This window comes from Alosa sapidissima, chromosome 11 (assembly GCF_018492685.1).
Source record: "Alosa sapidissima isolate fAloSap1 chromosome 11, fAloSap1.pri, whole genome shotgun sequence".
Lineage (NCBI taxonomy): Eukaryota > Metazoa > Chordata > Actinopteri > Clupeiformes > Clupeidae > Alosa > Alosa sapidissima.
In genome coordinates this window covers 9,932,664-9,951,760 of record NC_055967.1, presented here as the reverse complement: position 1 = coordinate 9,951,760, position 19,097 = coordinate 9,932,664, and the positions used below count along the sequence as shown (strand labels likewise).

The 19,097-nt window shown below is 40.1% G+C and overlaps 1 protein-coding gene across 10 annotated transcripts in view; it reads left to right on the top strand.

Moving 5' to 3' along the window:
* The window catches only part of pclob (piccolo presynaptic cytomatrix protein b), an 81,851-nt gene that overhangs the window by 59,600 nt on the left and 3,154 nt on the right, over positions 1-19,097 (top strand). For 9 of the 10 annotated variants that reach the window (XM_042110152.1, XM_042110153.1, XM_042110159.1 and 6 more), the window contains 14 exons: positions 1,217-1,325; positions 3,934-4,001; positions 5,853-6,049; positions 7,033-7,083; positions 7,308-7,438; positions 8,398-8,424; positions 9,202-9,295; positions 10,174-10,245; positions 11,418-11,691; positions 12,317-12,511; positions 14,832-14,958; positions 15,971-16,026; positions 17,167-17,301; positions 18,498-18,643. In XM_042110152.1, the coding sequence (XP_041966086.1) occupies positions 1,217-1,325; positions 3,934-4,001; positions 5,853-6,049; positions 7,033-7,083; positions 7,308-7,438; positions 8,398-8,424; positions 9,202-9,295; positions 10,174-10,245; positions 11,418-11,691; positions 12,317-12,511; positions 14,832-14,958; positions 15,971-16,026; positions 17,167-17,301; positions 18,498-18,643 (1,682 nt within the window). The remainder of the gene's footprint in view (positions 1-1,216; positions 1,326-3,933; positions 4,002-5,852; positions 6,050-7,032; positions 7,084-7,307; positions 7,439-8,397; positions 8,425-9,201; positions 9,296-10,173; positions 10,246-11,417; positions 11,692-12,316; positions 12,512-14,831; positions 14,959-15,970; positions 16,027-17,166; positions 17,302-18,497; positions 18,644-19,097) is intronic. The other variant, XM_042110156.1, reaches the window with a different exon arrangement.

Genomic DNA, 19,097 nt, shown 5'->3' with positions numbered 1-19,097 from the left:
CTCACGCAGACACATATGAGCACACACTCTCTCTTACAGACATACACACTCACACAAACATACAAACACACTCACACAAACATACAAACACACACACACACACACACACACACACGCACACACACACACGCGCGCACACACACACACACACACACACACACACACACACACACACACACTACCTCACACACATAGAAAGAGAGCAAGAGAGTCAGACAGACAGAGAGAGAGAGAGACACAGACACAGAAATCCATTAGAGACTGAAATGATTTAATTGCAACCTGCCTTGCCAGGAAGGCCTCCTGTTGACAGAGTGAATGTTGGTTCTTGGTTCTTCAAACAGCTGAATACACTCTATTGTCGCCACACAGCTCGTGAACTGCTCCGTAAGCAAAAGGCCTATCTGAAGACTCGCTTTCATTTGTGTAAGTGGTGGTGAGCTGCGCCTGGGTGCCTCTGGGTTTGCTGTGCCGTTTTTAAAAGCCTGTTTCTTCCCCCTCTCTGCCTCTCTATCATTCTCTACGCTCAGCTCGCTTTATTGGCATGCTTTTCCTCTCGCTCTTTCTCTCTCTCTCTATCTCTGCGTGTGAATAGAACTCTGAGACAGACTGTAATTTAAAGGAATGTAAATGCGTTGAAGCTAAATTAAATAATGAAATCTTCAATTTCCCTTTCGTTTTTTTTTTGTTTTTGTTTGAATACTCTGATTGCACTTTGTTTGGTAGAGCTTTTCCTCTCTCTTTAAGGTCTTAGCAGATAACCTCCATTTGGTAAATGAATGTGCTTTGTTATTATGGTGATAGGTGCAGTTTGTTTCCAAAGGGAGAATGTTTAACCTGTGTCTATGAGATCTTCCCATCTGTCTGGTGTTGACGTCTGTGTGACGTAGCTGACCAACTGCTAAGCACTTTATCTTAAGCAGACTTTAAGATAAATCCTGCATACTAATTTGAAAACGCTGTTGTCACGTTTTGGAACACACTATCCAATTTTAACATATTACATGTGATAATATAATTGTTAACATAATTGTTATATCTGCTAAATCCTATAACCATAACCATAACCATAGTTGGATAAACAAAATAATACCCCACCCAAACAAACAACAAAAGAAAATAGCCTTCATAACACTGTTTTTCTGAAGTCTTCTGTGTATATTCACTGATGTGGTTGACATCAACCTGAAGCATGCTGTCCACTGTCCATACACAGGAATGCAGGTCCTGGAGTGGAATGGAATTGCCCTGACCGGCAAGACCTATGAGGAGGTGCAAACCATCGTGGGTCCACAGAGTGGGGAGACTGAATTATGTGTGCGACTGTAAGTCAGAACTTCCATCTCACTCCAGCACAAGCATATCTATTCCAGTGCCAATCTATGAAATTGTTATTCTTATTTTTACCACTCCATTTTTGTATAGCAGTACAATTCTGCACGGATAACACTTTATAATAACCACCACTTACAAATTGTAAATAGATAGTCTGATAAACTTCAGAAGAAGTTATTTAATTGTTAATGTGTGTGCATGTAGTTATTTAATAGATTAGTAACAAGTTGTGTAACTGATAACAAGCAATGACTTGATAAGTAATACATGTATACAACATAACACTATAACACTAGTGTTGAATATTTTCTTATTGTACACTCACATTATTTTGTGCAAAGGCAGCATTTATAATATATCATCACTTATAAATGGTAAATTGTGCTTTATTAATGTTTGGTTAGAACTTAAAACTGGAAAACCATCTATAAACATGTTTTGGATTGCTATTGTAAAGTTTCAACTGATTATTATACAGTACCTTGTATAAATATTAATGAGTAGTTTGTAAACCATCTATAAACATTATTTGAATGGCTATCGTAAAGTTGCAACCGGTCATTATAATCAATCGTAGAAATGTTAATGAGTAGTTTGTTAGCCATCTATAAGCTTTATCTGGATGGTTATTGTAAAGTTGTAACAAATGTTTACAATGCTTTTACAATAGTAATACATTCTGTGTAGTGCATCAATAAATACTATTTCGATGGCCATAATAAAGACTGCGACTGGTGTTGTTAATAAACACTTTGCAGAACATACATAAACATTATTTGCATGGCCATTACAAAGTTGCAAGTGATATCTACAATTTTTAGTTATTGGTTGGTAAATTCTTTGTAAGTTCTTTGTTAAAGCATTACTACCCCAACCCCACCCATGTTACATATTAACAGATTATTGGTGCACTATTCATAGAATTGTAATTGATTTTTGTAATCAAGTACAGAGCTTTTATTAACAAACCTTTCAGACAATATTGCAGCAGTTTATCACAAATGAACAGGGTGGGATATGAGAAAGATGACTCAATAAGTGAAGAGAACTGAGCAGTAATATTTTTTTCTCATTATTACAAAACTAATGGCATAATACCTTACAGTAGGCCTGTTATCAGATCTGTTATCACTTTACTTGAAGGTGTCTACATTAGAGTGACATGACACTGTCATAACCCTAACACTAACCCTAACCCTAACCCCAACTTGTCATGACAAAAACCGAATGACACTTGACAGAAGCAAGTGACAGAAGCGTTATGTCATAAATGTTTATGACTTCTTTATAATGTTTATGACATGTTCATGACAGTTTCATGTCACTCTTATGTAGATACCTTCAAGTAAAGTGTAACCAAATAATCTTTGTCTGTTTTGGGGCTACTTGATGGCACAACATGGTAGACTTTGGGGACTTGTTCCCTATGCAGATGTAAGGGGCAAATTCTAAGCATAGGAGAAAACAGTAGTTCATACACACATACACAAACCTGCCAACACTTTTATCATCAAGCTAGGATAGCAAATTAAATATTTTTCAGGCTTTAACGCCTTAATTTCAATACTTAATTTCGCATAAATAGCATTTCACAAGCATTTAGTACATTCTCCACAATAATCTTGGATGGCAAACCACCTGTGAAGTTTAACATTTTATTTTGCATTTATGAAACATACAAGAGCATAAGAACATAGAAAAACAGCTTGCACCTTCCAAGGATTTTCAAACAAGAGGATGTTAAAAAAGAGTTGTACACCTATTAGCAATCCATCAACAACAAATAGGTGAGCCAAGGACCTGGTAAGAGATCACCTGATTGTGATCAAGTGGAATAAATGGCTAGGGCTATCATTTGTTAACATGCCTGTAGAGTACCTCTACACCCACCGTTTGCATATAGTGGCATTACTGTATCATTATTGCTTTTTAAAGTTTTTACAGTTTTTATCGCGTTGTTATGTTAGCCTATTCTTTGCTATCTGCTTATTCTCATCTCTCAATGCGTATCCATGGGGTAATGCTACATATAAGCATTGCCTGTCTGTTCATAAATCTCTTCAATATTATGATCAGACATTCTATTATCAGTATACATAAATACTCTTTTATAGATCACCAATGAAATAATTATTTGGGCCATTACATGTTACTTGATACTTTCAATGATTAACTAATTATTTTAATAAACAATTGCAACTTTACAGTCGCCATGCAAATCATGCTTAAATCATGCTTAGAGACCTTATATAATATAAACCATTGCCAAATTGTCAATAATCTATGAAACATATATAATTAATAATCATGGTAAAATATTAAAAGTCATTTTAAAATAATTTATTATCTGTAAACATTATAAAATATAATCACTTAGTTATTATTAACAGTAATTCATATTAATAGTAGGAATGACTATAAACAATAATAAAACCATACAGTAATTTACCATTCGTAAGCAATAGTTATCATGTGTTGTATCAAGTGTTTCCCCTCCAATTCTTTTACCGTAAACACAAAACACAGCTTGCATGTCTCTCATGTTTTCTTTCTGTGTGTCCATCCCTTCCTGCCTTTGTTTCTTTCTCCCTCTCATAGGGACCTGAATATGCTCGCTGACTCTGAGCATCCACAACACCTGGAGCTCCACACACAGATGAAGGCTGGTGAGGGAGCCATTTTGTGATCTGTTTCACCTTACTAGCTCAGTTTGTCTCTGTAATTGTTGTTGATGCATGGGGCATTGTATTTTTATGTTTCTTAGCAGAAGCTTTTGTCCAAAGCGACTTACAATGACACAGTTACATTAACATTAAAATTATCGGAACGTCACATATTACCAACCATCGCATATGTCCAACCTCTTACGTGTATGTGTCACTTAATTTTCATTTCTATACAAACCAAGACGGTTAGCTATGTACCAAAAATTACATTTTACTGTGACTCAAAGAGCTGTAAACAGTGTTGTAAGGCTGCGCGTACAAATCCGCTGGTACAAATCCAGTGGAACGACGACGAGAATTATCGGGCTAACCGTTGATGTGCCGTGAGAAAGGTTGGGAATAAATACCCACCAGCCCAGCACTAAACTCCGAGCATGGTACATAAAATCGGATATTTCAGGCAGTAAAAGCCCCGGTAAGAACCAAACTAGATTTTGTTCAAATCTACACACCTATGGCTACTGAAAATGTAAGGTTCATTTAGCAAATGTTATTTTGAAGTATTAAAAACCATCGTTGTTTTAGAATTTTCGAAGAAATGGTTGGTAATTAGCACGTTTACGATAAGAGTTTAAATTTAGGCAGCCTAAATAATAAGGTAAACCAATGAGTCTTCAGACACTTTGTGAAGATACCAAAACTATTGCGAGAACAAAGATCAGTAGGTAGGCCTAATAAATACTTACAATGAGGGGTCACAGAAGAAAAGAGTGATGACTGTATCCTCTTTTTATCCGGCTCTTCACAATGCTAGTAAAATGCTGCATTGACTTGAAGGGGATTTCCCAACGTTCTACGGTCAAATACATGTAATTATCGCTAAAACCCGCTAAAACATATAATTACCGCTGTCAATGGCAACTGGTTTGGTGCTTCTGATTTACATCTTTCATATCACTCCGCAAGTAGTCCGGTCACTTCTTGGAACTGAACTGGAATCAAACAGCTGTGTTTGATTCCAGTTCAGCGTGTGTTGTTTCTCAGCAAAAGCCACGACAAAATGTGGAGTTTATTTTTTCGTTTTGGCAAGTAGCCGTATAATAAGCGGGATAATGTATAGGTCATTATTGGGAAAATAAGTCCCTTCAGGGCGAAGCAAGACCGGTTCCAGTTTGCCCTGTCGGGCCTTATTTTCCCGATAATGACCGGCGTTCCATACATTATCCCTTACTTAATGTTAATAGAAGTCAGACATAGAAGATACTCCTCAGAAGACTGCAGTGGACGAGAGGGGAGTTAGAGCTGGATCAAGGAATTAAAGGAGAGACTTTCTGGGGATGTGTTTGTGAGCCCCCATGTTCATGCCCCAAGTGTAGTGCTGTAGCTGCCTGATTGCTTTAGCTGTTGGCCATATAGCAACTCGAGCTAGGTAAAGCCCATAGTAGTTTTTTTTTTTTCGTATCGACAGTACTCGGTGACCCTGATAAATCTATGTGAAAAAAAAGTAGCTGTATCTCTCCTTTAAGATAAAGGGCTTCACATGAGGGCTGACACTCATGTGGAATAATGCATTTAAATAAATAAAAGCCTAATTGATCATGAGATTAAATGTATGTGATACAATTGGTTGAAATTGCATATTACTTTGTGACATGATCCATATGATATTTCATGTAATAGAAGTGATGAAAAATATGCACTCTGCATGTAGTATAGTACACGTGTTCTTGGCATCTGTTGTGTTTGCAGCGCCAGGGAGTGAAATAAATGTTCTGTGATATCAAGTATGACATTTTGCTCGGGTGTTATTGCTCAATGCGCCACGGTATGCGCTGCATGTTTGCTGTGCAGGGGACAGGCAGCGCTCCCCCGGCGTGGACCCCAAGCAGCTGGCTGCAGAGCTGCAGAAGGTGTCCCAACAGCAGGCCCCCGGTACTGTGCTGGCCGCCCACATCCACTCTGGCACCGCCTCAGCCACGTCCAGTGCTGTGCCCAGCCCAGGCCAACCTGGCTCCCCCTCCGTCAACAAAAAACGGCACGGCAGCAAGGTAGGGTTGCACAGTGTCCCTCTAGACATGGTGCAGATTAAAGGTGCAGTCCTTGATTCCAATCCAGTGCACCTTGTGTCATGTTCAGAAAATGACCTCTCATGGACCTCTAGCAATCTATTCCTTATGTGCGTCAACAAAAACATTTCTGGCTCTAAACAAAGCAAATCTGACCATGCGGATTAACAATCATGTTGCTTCAGGAGCATTGGGGGGGAGCCGAAATATCAACAACTTTTCATCGCTGATTTGCCTTGTTTGAAGAGGTTTGGTAAAATAAAACCAGCTGTAAACATTGTGTCTGCTTGAGACATTTCTTCAGATGTGTGTGAAGTGTGTGATCATTTGATCTGATCTGGTTCAAATGTACCTCCGGGTCACAAACCTTGGTATAATCATCCGTTGGCCTTTGAGCAGCAAAAAAGCGTAAAAGTGGCAACTTTAAAGTGGATCTAATGGTGCTGGATGAGGGAGACTGGCCTCAAAGATGACCTTGCCCTGGTGAAGGATTAGTAGTTGGGCAGGGCTGACTGATGTTGGGTCATTGCAGCTTTGATCACTTCTTGTTTTCACTTCAAATGAGCAAGCTCAGAAAGGTTACACAGGGAGGTATTCATCTAAAAAAACATGACAGTTAATTAAGGACAGGCACGAGGTGTGTGTAAGTGTGTGTGTGTGTGTGTGTCTGTGAGTGTGTGTCTGTGAGTGTGTGTGTGTGAGAGAGTACAAGGAATGATGGACAGACAGACAAATAGAAAGAGAGAGAGAGATGGAGGGAGAGAGAGGAGAGAGAGAGATTCAGTTATAGTGACTGAGGTGTTGAAAAAGGAAGAATGAAAGTATAATGTATGCAAGAGAGAATGTGTGAGGTTGAGAAAAATCGATAGAGAGTTTGTTGTTTGCTGTGAATATGTTGACTTATCCATTGTTTGGTGATGTTATACGCTACAGACCTGACTGTTTATTTGTGGTGTTGTGTTCAGTCCACAGAAGCTCTGAAGCCTCAGCCTCACCCTATCACTGGTGAAATCCAGGTACAAATTTAAAACATAAAATATATGGAGATACTATTAATCAGTTATTTATCAATGTTTCCATATCACATATCTCAGGTTGGTGCCCATATTTGAAATTAGAGTAGTAATACTATCAAGCACAAGGCTTAACCATCCTTAGATAGTATTTCCAAGTGGAGTAGCAAATATCCTTGTGTGAAATATAATACAGCACATAATTTAGCCTGCATTTCTTTTTCCAGCTTCAAATCAATTATGACAAAAATATGGGTAATCTAATCGTCCATGTCCTGCAAGCGAGAAACCTTGCTCCCAGGGACAACAACGGCTATTCAGACCCCTTCGTTAAAGTCTACCTCCTTCCAGGGAGAGGGTAAGCAGTCACTTTTTAATTTTGCTTTGGCCTTTCATTTTGTAATAAATACTTTAAATCGAAATGAAAACTAAAATGTTCAAATACTGGTAGGTTTGAATGTGACCCCAGTCCAAGAAAAGCCTAAACCTCTTCTTTACGTGACTCTACTTAACTTGTATAAACAACAGAACCAAAAAACACTCTAATATTCAGTGCAGTGTCTGCTTCAGGCATCAGCTGAAGTGTGTCTTCCAGGCACTTTTGTCAATTTATATCTCAATACTTGAGCTTTGTTATCTGTGTGAGAAGCTTGACCTTTAAAGTTCTGTTGAGATTACAATAGGCAGCAGAAGTCAGCAGTATGACTAGTTTCACACCACTACACCTGTCTTGGGCTCTTCACATGATCGATTCAGAATGCTGCTGTTGAAATTACTGACATTTACCAAAATCCTCTGTTCAGTCTGTTCAAAACTTGTTATTGTCAGCAAATGCCTGAGCATTGCTGCAAGTTCCTAAAATGGAGTTCCTGGTAAGCTCAGCCCAAGTGAAGATTTCAGAAGTAGCTGATTATTTACCAGGCACTTCCCAGTGGTCTCTAAATCTGTAATTTAGCTAAAATAGAAACACTAAGACAGTCCATCTCCTCTCCTATGTTCCTGAAATCAACAAGAGAAGAAGCCACAAAATCAATATGGCCGCTTCGCATATCAGGCAGTGTAATGGTATCTACTATCTCCTAATGGTCGTATCTGGCTTGTTTATATGATTATAAGGCATTATGTACACCGTGCTGTCTGTATCTGATCCGGCTGCTCAGCAGGCTGAACCAGACTCCATTACATGACAGTTTCCAGACGCTGGATGGGCTATGTTTCCTGTTTGTACTCTCCCATCTGTCTGACTGCTTTTTATTTGTTTCTTTGCCTGTGCATATTTTGCTCTCCCCCCACAAAAATATCTCTGGATTGTCACAGCCAAGTCATGGTTGTCCAGAATGCAAGGTAGTGTAGAATTATTATACTTTTTTTCTTCAGGCTTGCTGGTGGGTGGTTGTTTATTGATTTCATTTTGTTTTTACAGCATTCATCAATACATCTTTGACTGTGGATCATCTCATAATCACAGCCTTTTATGTTTATGTTCTGATAAAGGCTTCTTTCAAAAGCATATCAAAAGCAAAATTGTTTTATGTGTGGCCTTGTTTTTTCCTCATAATGCTATTGTGTACAGTCAGTCACACATCCAGACATAAACCATACATGTAAGGTCTAACTCTGAATATTACATGGAAATCTGTAATCTATTCACAACAAAAGCAAATGATTGACAATCATCTGCTGAACACTGTGAAATGAATAGCTATTGCATTTACAAGCACAGTCTGTTGCCATCAATGGATCCAATGTGTTTCAATGTTTCTGAAGCAAACATGTACCTATTTTTCAACAATAGGATCAAAAAAATTCACTGATTTGTATTTGTATGTTTCTATGTTGCGTGCATCTGTATGTACACATCTACATAGTCATCCATTGCGCTGTCAGCATCGTCACCTGATCCTTTCTCCATGTGAGCTGCCATGCGGACTGCCTCCCCTAACTAAGCTCAGTTCTTCCAACCTCTGTCTCCTTCTGATGATGTTGCAGTGCTTCCTGCCTCCCCTAACTAAGCTCAGTTCTTACAACCTCTGTCTCCTTCTGATGATGTTGCAGTGCTTCCTGCCTCCCCTAACTAAGCTCAGTTCTTACAACCTCTGTCTCCATCTGATGATGTTGCAGTGCTGAGAACAAGCGCAGAACCAAAAGTGTCCAGAAGAGCCAGAATCCGGAGTGGAACCAAACTGTCATATACAAGAACATCCATCTGGAACAGGTACCCCTCACAAGCCCCTCCAGCACATTCAGGATGGCTGCTCCCATACAGTACAGAATGTCTTATCAGACAGAGTAATTGTATCGTGTTAGGAGAGGCTATGCAATTTTACACTGGCAAGTTAGGAGAAGTGCATGAGGAAGGGGAGGTGTTTAGAAAAGAAGAGAGAAAAACACCAAAACAGTACCATGTATGGCTATATGAACACATTGTAGAAACATGTCCCAATCTGTATGGACATATTTGAATGTGTGTGGTGCTTTGGCTACATTTGTTTGTGTGTGTTTGTGTGTGTGTGTGTGTGTGTGTGTGTGTGTGTGTGTGTGTGTGTGTGTGTGTGTTTCTCTGTGTGCACACATCAGTGTTTTCCCTGGAGGCCCATTTTGTATTTTACTCCTCAGAGTTTCCACAGATGTCTCCAGTTTAGAGCCGCCTCCTGTCCTGCAGCTGAAAAGTGTGGTTTTAATTAGGCCACTCTATATATCAGCATGACTCTGTTTCACCAGGAACGTCCCCTAAAATCACCACAAAACTAACATCCTATGCAGCTTTTTTACCCCATCCATAAGTTAATGCTGCTGAAAGGTTGTTTTTCTTTTAAAGGGCGTACAAAACATTTTTATTTAGAGGGTTTGTAATGTGACAATGCGGAATGAAACTAAATACATTTGAATACATTCCAAATGAAACAAAGAAGGAATACATAGACAGGAGGCAGAGATGGAACACAGACACGCAGTGTTTGAGTGCAGATTTAGATATTACTGGAAATCTCCTAAAGTTTTGATGGTTTTATCTAAGCTCGCATAGAAGTGAATATATGTTGAATATAAACATGTTTATATTTGTTCATTCCTTTCTCCCATCTCCCAAATAAGCTTAAAAGGAAAACCCTGGAAGTGACGGTTTGGGATTACGACAGATATTCCTCAAATGACTTCCTTGGAGAAGTAAGTGCTCTTTGCCAATATATTTATCATATTTAATATTTATTTTTATTATATGCTCTTCACAATGCTAGTAGAATGCTCCATTGACTTGAATGGGATTTCCCAACGTTCTACGGTAAAATAAGTAAGGGATAATGTATTGTCCGCCGGTAATTATCAGAAAATAAGTCCCTTCAGGTCGAAGCAAAACCCCTCCGCTGCGCGTCGGGGTTCTGTTCTCCCTGTCGGGACTTATTTTCTGATAATTACCGGCGGACAATACATTATCCCGCTTATTACACGGCTACTTGCCAAAACAAGAAAAGAAACCTAACACAATGAATCTTTAAAAAATATTTTGCTACCGTTTATTGTCTTCCGCTGACAAAATAAATAGTTCGCCACACAGATAGAACTTGACAGTTTCAGGTGTTGCGTGGCAACGTCTTACTAGCTTACTTTCCCTTTCATTGAAATTCCATTGCAATAATCGAACAATTCTTGCGGAGGGATGTGAAAGACGTTAATTAACCCGTTGCCATTGACAGCGGTGATTATATACTTTGCCGGTGATTTATATAGATTTAACATAGGCCCGAACGTTGGGAAGGCCCATTCATGTGAATGGAACTTTCTGCAGCACTCCAAAGAGCTGTGTAATAAATTCATGTAATTACCGCTGCAAACATATAATTACCGCTGTCAATGGCAACGGGTTTTGTGCTTCTGATACGTCTTTCATATCACTACGCAAGGACTGGAACTTCATTCAAATGTGAAAGCAGACGGTTGATCAGCTGTGTTGATCAGCAGCGTGTGTGTTGTTGCGAACTATTTGTTTTTCAAATGCCAAGATGAACGGTAAAAAATAGGCTAGGCTATGTAGGCTAAAGTCATATCGTGGGGAGTTTATTATTTCGTTTTGGCAAGTAGCCGTATAATAAGCGGGATAATGTATAGAACGCCGGTCATTATGGGAAAATAGTCCGCTGCGCGTCGGGGTCCGGTTCGCCCTGTCGGGACTTATTTTCCCAATAATGACCGGCGTTCTATACATTATCCCTTACATATTTATCGCTGAGCTGCCACTCCACAGTTACATTTATGTTATTTATATCTGTTCAATCTTTCCCTTCATCATCTTAGCCATCAGCACACACTTCCACTGATGGTATGTGTCTCAATGCCCCTAGGTGCTGATTGACCTCTCCAACACAGCTCAGCTGGACAACACACCTCGCTGGCTCCCCCTAAAGGAGCAAAGCGAGAGCATCCAACACGGCAGAGCCCATCCCCCACAGGGCCCCGGCGGGCCAGGCGGACAGGGAGGACCGGGGTCTGGGGGTCAAGGTGGGCCAGGTGGATCTGGAGGTCCCGGAGGCACCGGTGGACCGGGCAGCCAGCAGTCCCCTAAAACCTCAGTCATCAAGAGTCGGAGTCATGGCATCTTCCCTGACCCAGCTAAAGGTAGGGTGACGGGTACTTCTCACCGCACATGATTTCTTGATTACAATGATCATGATTACAAGATTTCAGATGTAGATTTAGATTACTGTAAGCATCCTTAATAACAAAGTAATGAAATGAATAATGAATAATAGTACTATGTAAGTACATGTTATTGTATGTCACTAACCTTAAATTAAATCCTAACCATAACCTACATTTCATATCATTATGTACTAACTAAGATGTATATTGAGTTTTAATTATTGAGTTAACATGCATATTAGAGTGTGTAGTAATTAAAGGCAGCTAATAAGGGGCATCAAATAAAATGAAGTAGAGCTGAGATACCCATAGAAAGTAACTGTGTCCCTGGTAATTGATCTGCTAGCAAAGTCAAGCTTGGTGCTTTGTTTTTAAGCCAAGCAGCAGCTTGGCTCAATTGTATGCTTAAATGTTGACATCTTGCAATGCTGTACTGTAAAGAACACGCTAAATCAACAAACAGTGCAGGCCCTAAAAGAACTCAGAAAAGAAAACAGCTGGTGAAATGTCAACCAACCCAGGTGAGACAAAACATCCCAAGGGAGGCCGCCTCTCCAGCGGCGCATATGGTCCTCACCCGACTTGATTTTCCCTGTTCCAGATTCACAGATGCCCACTATGGAGAAATCTCACAGCAGCCCCGGCAGCTCCAAGTCCTCCTCGGAGGGGCACCTGCGTTCCCATGGACCCTCGCGCAGCCAGAGCAAGAGCAGCGTCACACAGGCACACCTCGAGGAGGCGGGGAACGCTATCGCTGCTGCCGAGGCTGCCGTGCAGCAAGCGCGCCTCCAACCAAGTAACCCCTTCCCCCTACGCATGAACACACAGCTTATCTGACCTTTTCCTCTCCTCTCTCTCTGTCCTTCTCTCTCCCTTTTTTGCTCTCTCTCTTTCTCTCTCTCACTCTATCTCTCTTTGTCTTTCTCCTATCATTTCTCTCAGAATCGTCCTTTGTTTTTGCTTTTCTGTCCCTCATGTGTAAGCCCATCTGTCATGTTTTTTTAGTGTTACTTTTGTTCTTTTGTTTTATTTTTATCTCAATGTTCGTTCTGTAGTGCAAATGCAAATTATAATCAGGGCCTGCTCAAATAGCTGAAAGCAATTTCCCTTTAAAGCATTTTTATCCAAGCTGGATGGGAGAGGCTTTTAAAATGATTCTTAAAAATGCATCAGAGTATAATTTAGTGGAATGGTTTCACTTAGCACATTCTCATGAATATGCATATTGTCTAGTCAGAGCAGAAAAAACATTATTATTCTCTGAGAGACATACAAGGTTTAAATGTCTGGATAGTCAATAATTTACTCACAATCTTAGAATTAGAATCAGTTTAAACTAGCACTTGCAAACCAAGGTTACTGAATCTTTAGCCATAAAAGACCTTTATTGCCCTGATATAAAATTACATTGAAACCTGTAAACCTTACCACTGAGCAATGCGAGGTGTGTGTTTCAGCCCCTTGAGATGTCAGTCGCTCAGTCCATACACCCATAAGCCTCAGCGACTGCTGACAACAGACCCTGTATAGTCTGCACCCCAACCCCGACTGAGAAACTGAAAACCCCCACAGAGTGAAAACCTCTCTACTAACACTTCCTTCAAGTCACTCTGCCAGAGGATGCTTGCAGTCCTTTGTAAGCTCCGGGTAATTTTACTGGATATACATCCTGACCAAATTCAAGTGTAAGCCATGTTGAATTACTTAACATCATTAATATCAGTTGTTTGTAATAGCACAACATGACTTTTTTGACTAGTATTTAGTGGTTTTAGTGTTAAGTAGACGTGTACGTATGTTCTTGTTTCGGTGAGCAGAACAGTATGTGCCAGATTCAGAGCAATTTAAAGGAAGTGTTACTGAGACCTATCATCATTAACACATGTGTTATTGCCTTTGAGTTTCTAAATCCAAAAAAAAGCATCTCGGTGTGGAGTCGTTCTCTCCTCCCTCCCTATGTGTGGTGCATGCACCTCCTCCCAGTCTGATATGTGTAAAAAGTCCTGCTCCACTGGCCAGGCCTCTTCCCTCCAGTGGACCAACCCTGTGTCTGTCTGCATGACTGTGACTTCAATAAGCTGGTTCCATGTGAAGGGAAGCACATACCCCTAGACGAGTGTCTTATGTCAATGCTCATTTGACACTCATGAATATGCTTCAGACTATCACAACACAATAAAAGACATGAAGATAAACAGCCACCCTATGACTGCACACACACACACACACACACACACACACACACACAAACACAAACACACACACTTAAACACATGCGCAGTAGAAGAAGTCCCCTAAGACACCACCATCCAACTCAATCTGACAAAGCTGTCTGCATCGGCCAATGAGAGCGCAGCTTCAAGTCAGCTGACCTTCAGCGAAGGACACGCCACAGACTGGAGGAGGTGAGAGACTCATGACTCCACCTGCTATCTCTAAATATACACTGGGTAAAGGTCAAATTTGGACATAACCTGTGAAGATTGTTTACGTCTATTTTTTTTATTCTTTTTGTCGTCCATCACCACATGAGTATAAGCATCAATAAAGCATTTGCAGACACTCAGTAATACTTGTATGCTGCCAGTAACCTTTGATACACAGTTAATCTTTTTTTGTTAGACATGATAAAATAAAATAAGGGTAAATTGGCAATGATTCAGTTTGAAACTAATTATTTAACAAATCCATAAATTATTCTAAATGGATGATAGGCATTTTAGATAAAATAGATTAAAATAAAATGCTTTAGGATGTATAATAATGCATAAAAGCTCTGATGAATAATGAGGAATTCTTAGAGAAGCCAAATAAAATAAGAACAGTAATCCATTCCGTGTGTTGACCATTACACACATGTGTTGATTTGACAGTATGTCCTTACCTCACCTTTTGATTTAAACTTTCATACTGTGTTACACATGACATGTTTCATGCTCCTTGTAAAATCTGAATGGTTGCTCACATAGCATACACACACATATGCACACTCAGACATATATACACAGAAACATACAGACAGACACAAAAACAACCACACACACACACACACACACACACACACACACACCACACACCACACACCACTAACCGACAAGGCTCTCTTGTGTGTGCAGACAGGACAAATCACAGAATAACAGAAAACTCTACTATGCCTGGTCTGAGCGATGATTACAGGCTGGATGCAGAAGATGGCACAGGAACCAATGCAGTGGACAGTGCCATCTTTCAGGTCCCACAGCTGTAAGTCACCTGAACCAAGTCGTCTTTAATAGTTTTCAATACCATCAAGACTGCATGTTTGCTCTGGTGGATGGAAGGAAACTCAGTATATTTACAATAACTAATTTCTTTTCTCTGACTGAAGAATTTATGATATTGCTTGGTATGTTGATACGTTGCTGATCAGATCATAAACGGACACAGTAATGAAGAGGGATGTCTGAAGAACTTGTAGGTATTTGTTGATGTTTGTGGGTGCCCGTGTCAAGGGCTCACGGTGTGTCTGGTGATGTTGCTGATCAAATAGACACAGCAATGAAGAGGAATGACCAAAGAATATGCTGGTACTTGTTGGTGCCCTCATCAAGGGTTTGCATTTTGTTTGGATATGTTGCTGATCAGATCATAAATGGCCACAGCAGCATAAAGGATTGACTGAAGAATTTGTTGGTATTTGTGAGTGCCTGCATCAAGGGCTTGCTGTTTGTCTGGTTATGTTGCTGATCAGATCATGAACGGCCACAGCAATGAATAGGAATGACTGAAGAATTTGTCAGTATTTGTTGGCAGAGAACCCGCCATGAGTGTGGATGGGGGTGGGTCTGGGACACCAGATACCACTGCTGACCCTTCTGGAGGTGTCTTGGGCCTAATTAGTGAAATGCTCTCAAAAGTTGTTCTTGTTGGTGATGTTTTATGCCCACAAAGGTTGATTTGTTAGTGATTTTGTTTTTGACAGTAAATAGGCTTGGTTGTTGATTGGCCGCTGTGTGAAATCCCCTACATAAAGCACTAGAAATTTACTATCTCTCCTGTGAAATTCTCTGTAATGTCCAGTGACATTTTCTGTTGGCTTGCAAATTTATCGATTTATTTGTCAGAATGTCATTGCCATATAACTGTTATATTCATTTTTTATTCTATCTATTTTTTATTCTATGTATATTCACAGCTACAGGTTGAAGCTAAAATGTGGAATGTTTTTTTTTTTTCAAAAAGCAAACCAACAATATATCTCTATATCTGTGTCTAGGAAGAACATCCCAAATGGCATAGATAAGAACGGAACTGACACTTTGACATCAGAGGGTAAGAGTTTTACACACGCACGCACGCACGCATGCACACACACACATATGTATATGCATACATACAATACACATATGTATATGCATACATACAATCCCACAACCACCTACAACCCTACACATGCACAAACACACATTTGCCCACCTACAACCCTACACATGCACAATCAACATTCTCCTTTGGGGGGGTACTTTTGAGGAAATTCAAACAGGGTTGTAAGCCAATCCGCCACTCCAGTGACGCACACCTGAGGAGTCGGGTGTACGGGCGAAGGCCTCTCACCTGACCAGCGTGCCTGGCCATGGGTCTGGTTACAGGTGCTGACTGAGCAGTGCTTGGCATCCGCTCTGTGCTCGCTTCAAACAAAGCCAGCCAGGGGCAACCATTTAGACAGGGGAAATGGAGCGCCATGGCAGGGGGCATTGTGTGGTTAGAGTTGGCAGCCTTTACTGAGTGCACCGTCATTCTTTGCTAACAGCTCTGCTGATTGTGCCATGATTATCTCAGTAGCCTGTAGCATATCATCTTCTTTACAGTTGTAATATGTTAGATGTTAATCCATTAGGATAGAAAGGGTGAAAAAAAGACAGACCTCTTACAGTGTCCATGCAAGCTGAGTTCAATTAAGCCAAAAACACATTCAGGCCTATGTTCTTATCACATTACGTCATGAGGCAGCAAAAGAGCCTGGTGATGGACCCATCCTTACCATCCTTTTAGATTCATAAATTGCGTGTGCAGTTTCAGGGGCTGAATTATAAATGTTGTCTTTGTCTTTCATGATTATAGGCTTAAATATAATCCATGATCAATCAATCTCTTTTTACATATATTATATTAAACATATATTATTGTATCCTTGTTCCACTCATCTAAGAAAACAATTAATTAGTGTGAGTCACATTTTAGACACAAGCATGGGCACTGTATGCAAAGCTGTTACCACATAAATCCACTAGGAGGCAGTTGTGTTCTGTTTTTGTCAAAGCACAAAACGGCAAAAATGGCAAAACAATAGCAGCACCAACAGTCTAACATCTTTATTTTCAGAAGATTGTTTAAATGTTTAAACAATGAGCCTCCAGGAATATCCACTTGTAGCCTAACCCCCCCCCCCCCTCTCTCTCTCTCTGCCCCCAGGTAAAACTCAGGTAATGGGGGAGATCAGAGTAGCTCTGAAGAAGGAGATGAAGACTGAGGGAGAACAGCTGGTGCTGGAGATCCTTCAGTGCAGGAACATCACATACAAGTTCAAGTCACCTGATCATCTACCAGGTAAAACACACACACACAAACACACACACACACACACACACACACACACACACACTGCATGACTGTAGACACATTGAGTATAATCAATTGTAATATTTAGTTTTTTATACAGTATTGAGGATTTTCATACTGTATATTTTGATTAATTATTAAAATTCAAATGAAAAGTTAGATAGATACTTTCATAACTAATTGATAATCAGGGGCCGTATTCACAAAGCCTTTTATCTTACCACTAGGAGTACTCCTAAATCACACTAAAAGATTTTAGCTAGGAGTTTTCTCTTAAAAATTCACAAAGCCTTTCAGACCTACTTTTAGTAAGGAAAAATGACAACTCCTAAACTAAGAGTGAGCCTTCGTTGCTATGGGTGACGTCATTACTCATGCACGACTGAAGTGACCACCTTGATTGGCTGATGATTGTAACGCAGGAATGATTCCAAACACCTCCCTTACGATGATGAGTGACAGGTGACAGGTCTGAGAATGTGTGCGCTACACAGGTAGTGCGAAGGACGGAAGATGATGAATAAACTGAACTGAATAAAAAGGCCTAGCCTAAATGAATAAAGAGTAAGGCAAAACAAATAGCCTAGTAGCCTAATTAAACATGCGGATTGATGCAGTATCTTTGCAACATTATTAAATGAACCTGTCATCATAGCCTTTGCCCACGTTCGCAAAGAGGAGAACATTTTAATTTGATTCACAATGAAACATTACATTTAATTTACATGTTGACAATGAGTAGTTTTGGTTGTTGTTGGTGGCGTTATTGCATCCCTTTTTTGCCTACAATGCAAAATTGTTCCCTCGCGATTGGAAGCTCCTGTAGCTACATACGCATTTCAAAACATTGCAACGTGAAATGCCACAAAAAGGGTTTGTGAATAGATCTTAGTGAGTTAGGAGTCCTCTCGACTTCTTTTAAGCTGTCCCAGACTTAGGTGCTACTTTTAGGTCTAAAATGCTTTGTGAATTACTTTTAGCGAAAAAAATTAGGAGTCCTAAAGTTAGGAGTGACACGCCCATTATTTTTAGGAGTTGCTCCTAAATTCGCCAGTTAGGAGCTACTTTTAGCCTTAAAATTCTTTGTGAATACGCCCCTGATAGTTGATTACTTCTCAAATCCCCCTCAATATAATAGCATATGTGTGTTTGTGTGTGTGTGTGTGTGTGTGTGTGTATGGCAGACCTGTATGTAAAACTGTATGTAGTGAATGTGGCTACACAGAAGCGCATCATTAAGAAGAAGACCCGAGTGTGTCGGCACGACCGGGAGCCCTCCTTCAACGAAACATTTCGCTTCAGCCTCAACCCTGCTGGCCACTCCATCCAGGTCAGTGCCAAGGACACTCCACAGCTCCTGGCCCACGCTGGCGGCTGCCCATATGCACGCCCTGTCTGTCCATATTAAGTGAAGTAATGATGATATAATTGACCCTGTAGCTGCAAATAAGGTACTTCAGATAGCTTCTAATGCATTAAACCTTTATTTATCCTTTCTGACATACAAATGCTGTAACTTTGTTATAATATGTATTTACCTCCTGTAAAGATATCTCTCCTTTTCTAAGTATGCAGCTTGAATAAACATGAAAAGACATTCCATTTTGAATACATAAGAAATACAGGTTCTATATTACTATCAGTGATTTTGTATGATGGTAGATCATCACACATACATCTTCATTTTGAATATTAAGTCAATTGTTTTACCCCAACTTTCTCTCTCTCCCTCTCTCTCCCTCTATCCCTCTGTCTCTTTCTATCTCTCTCTCTCCGTCTCTACT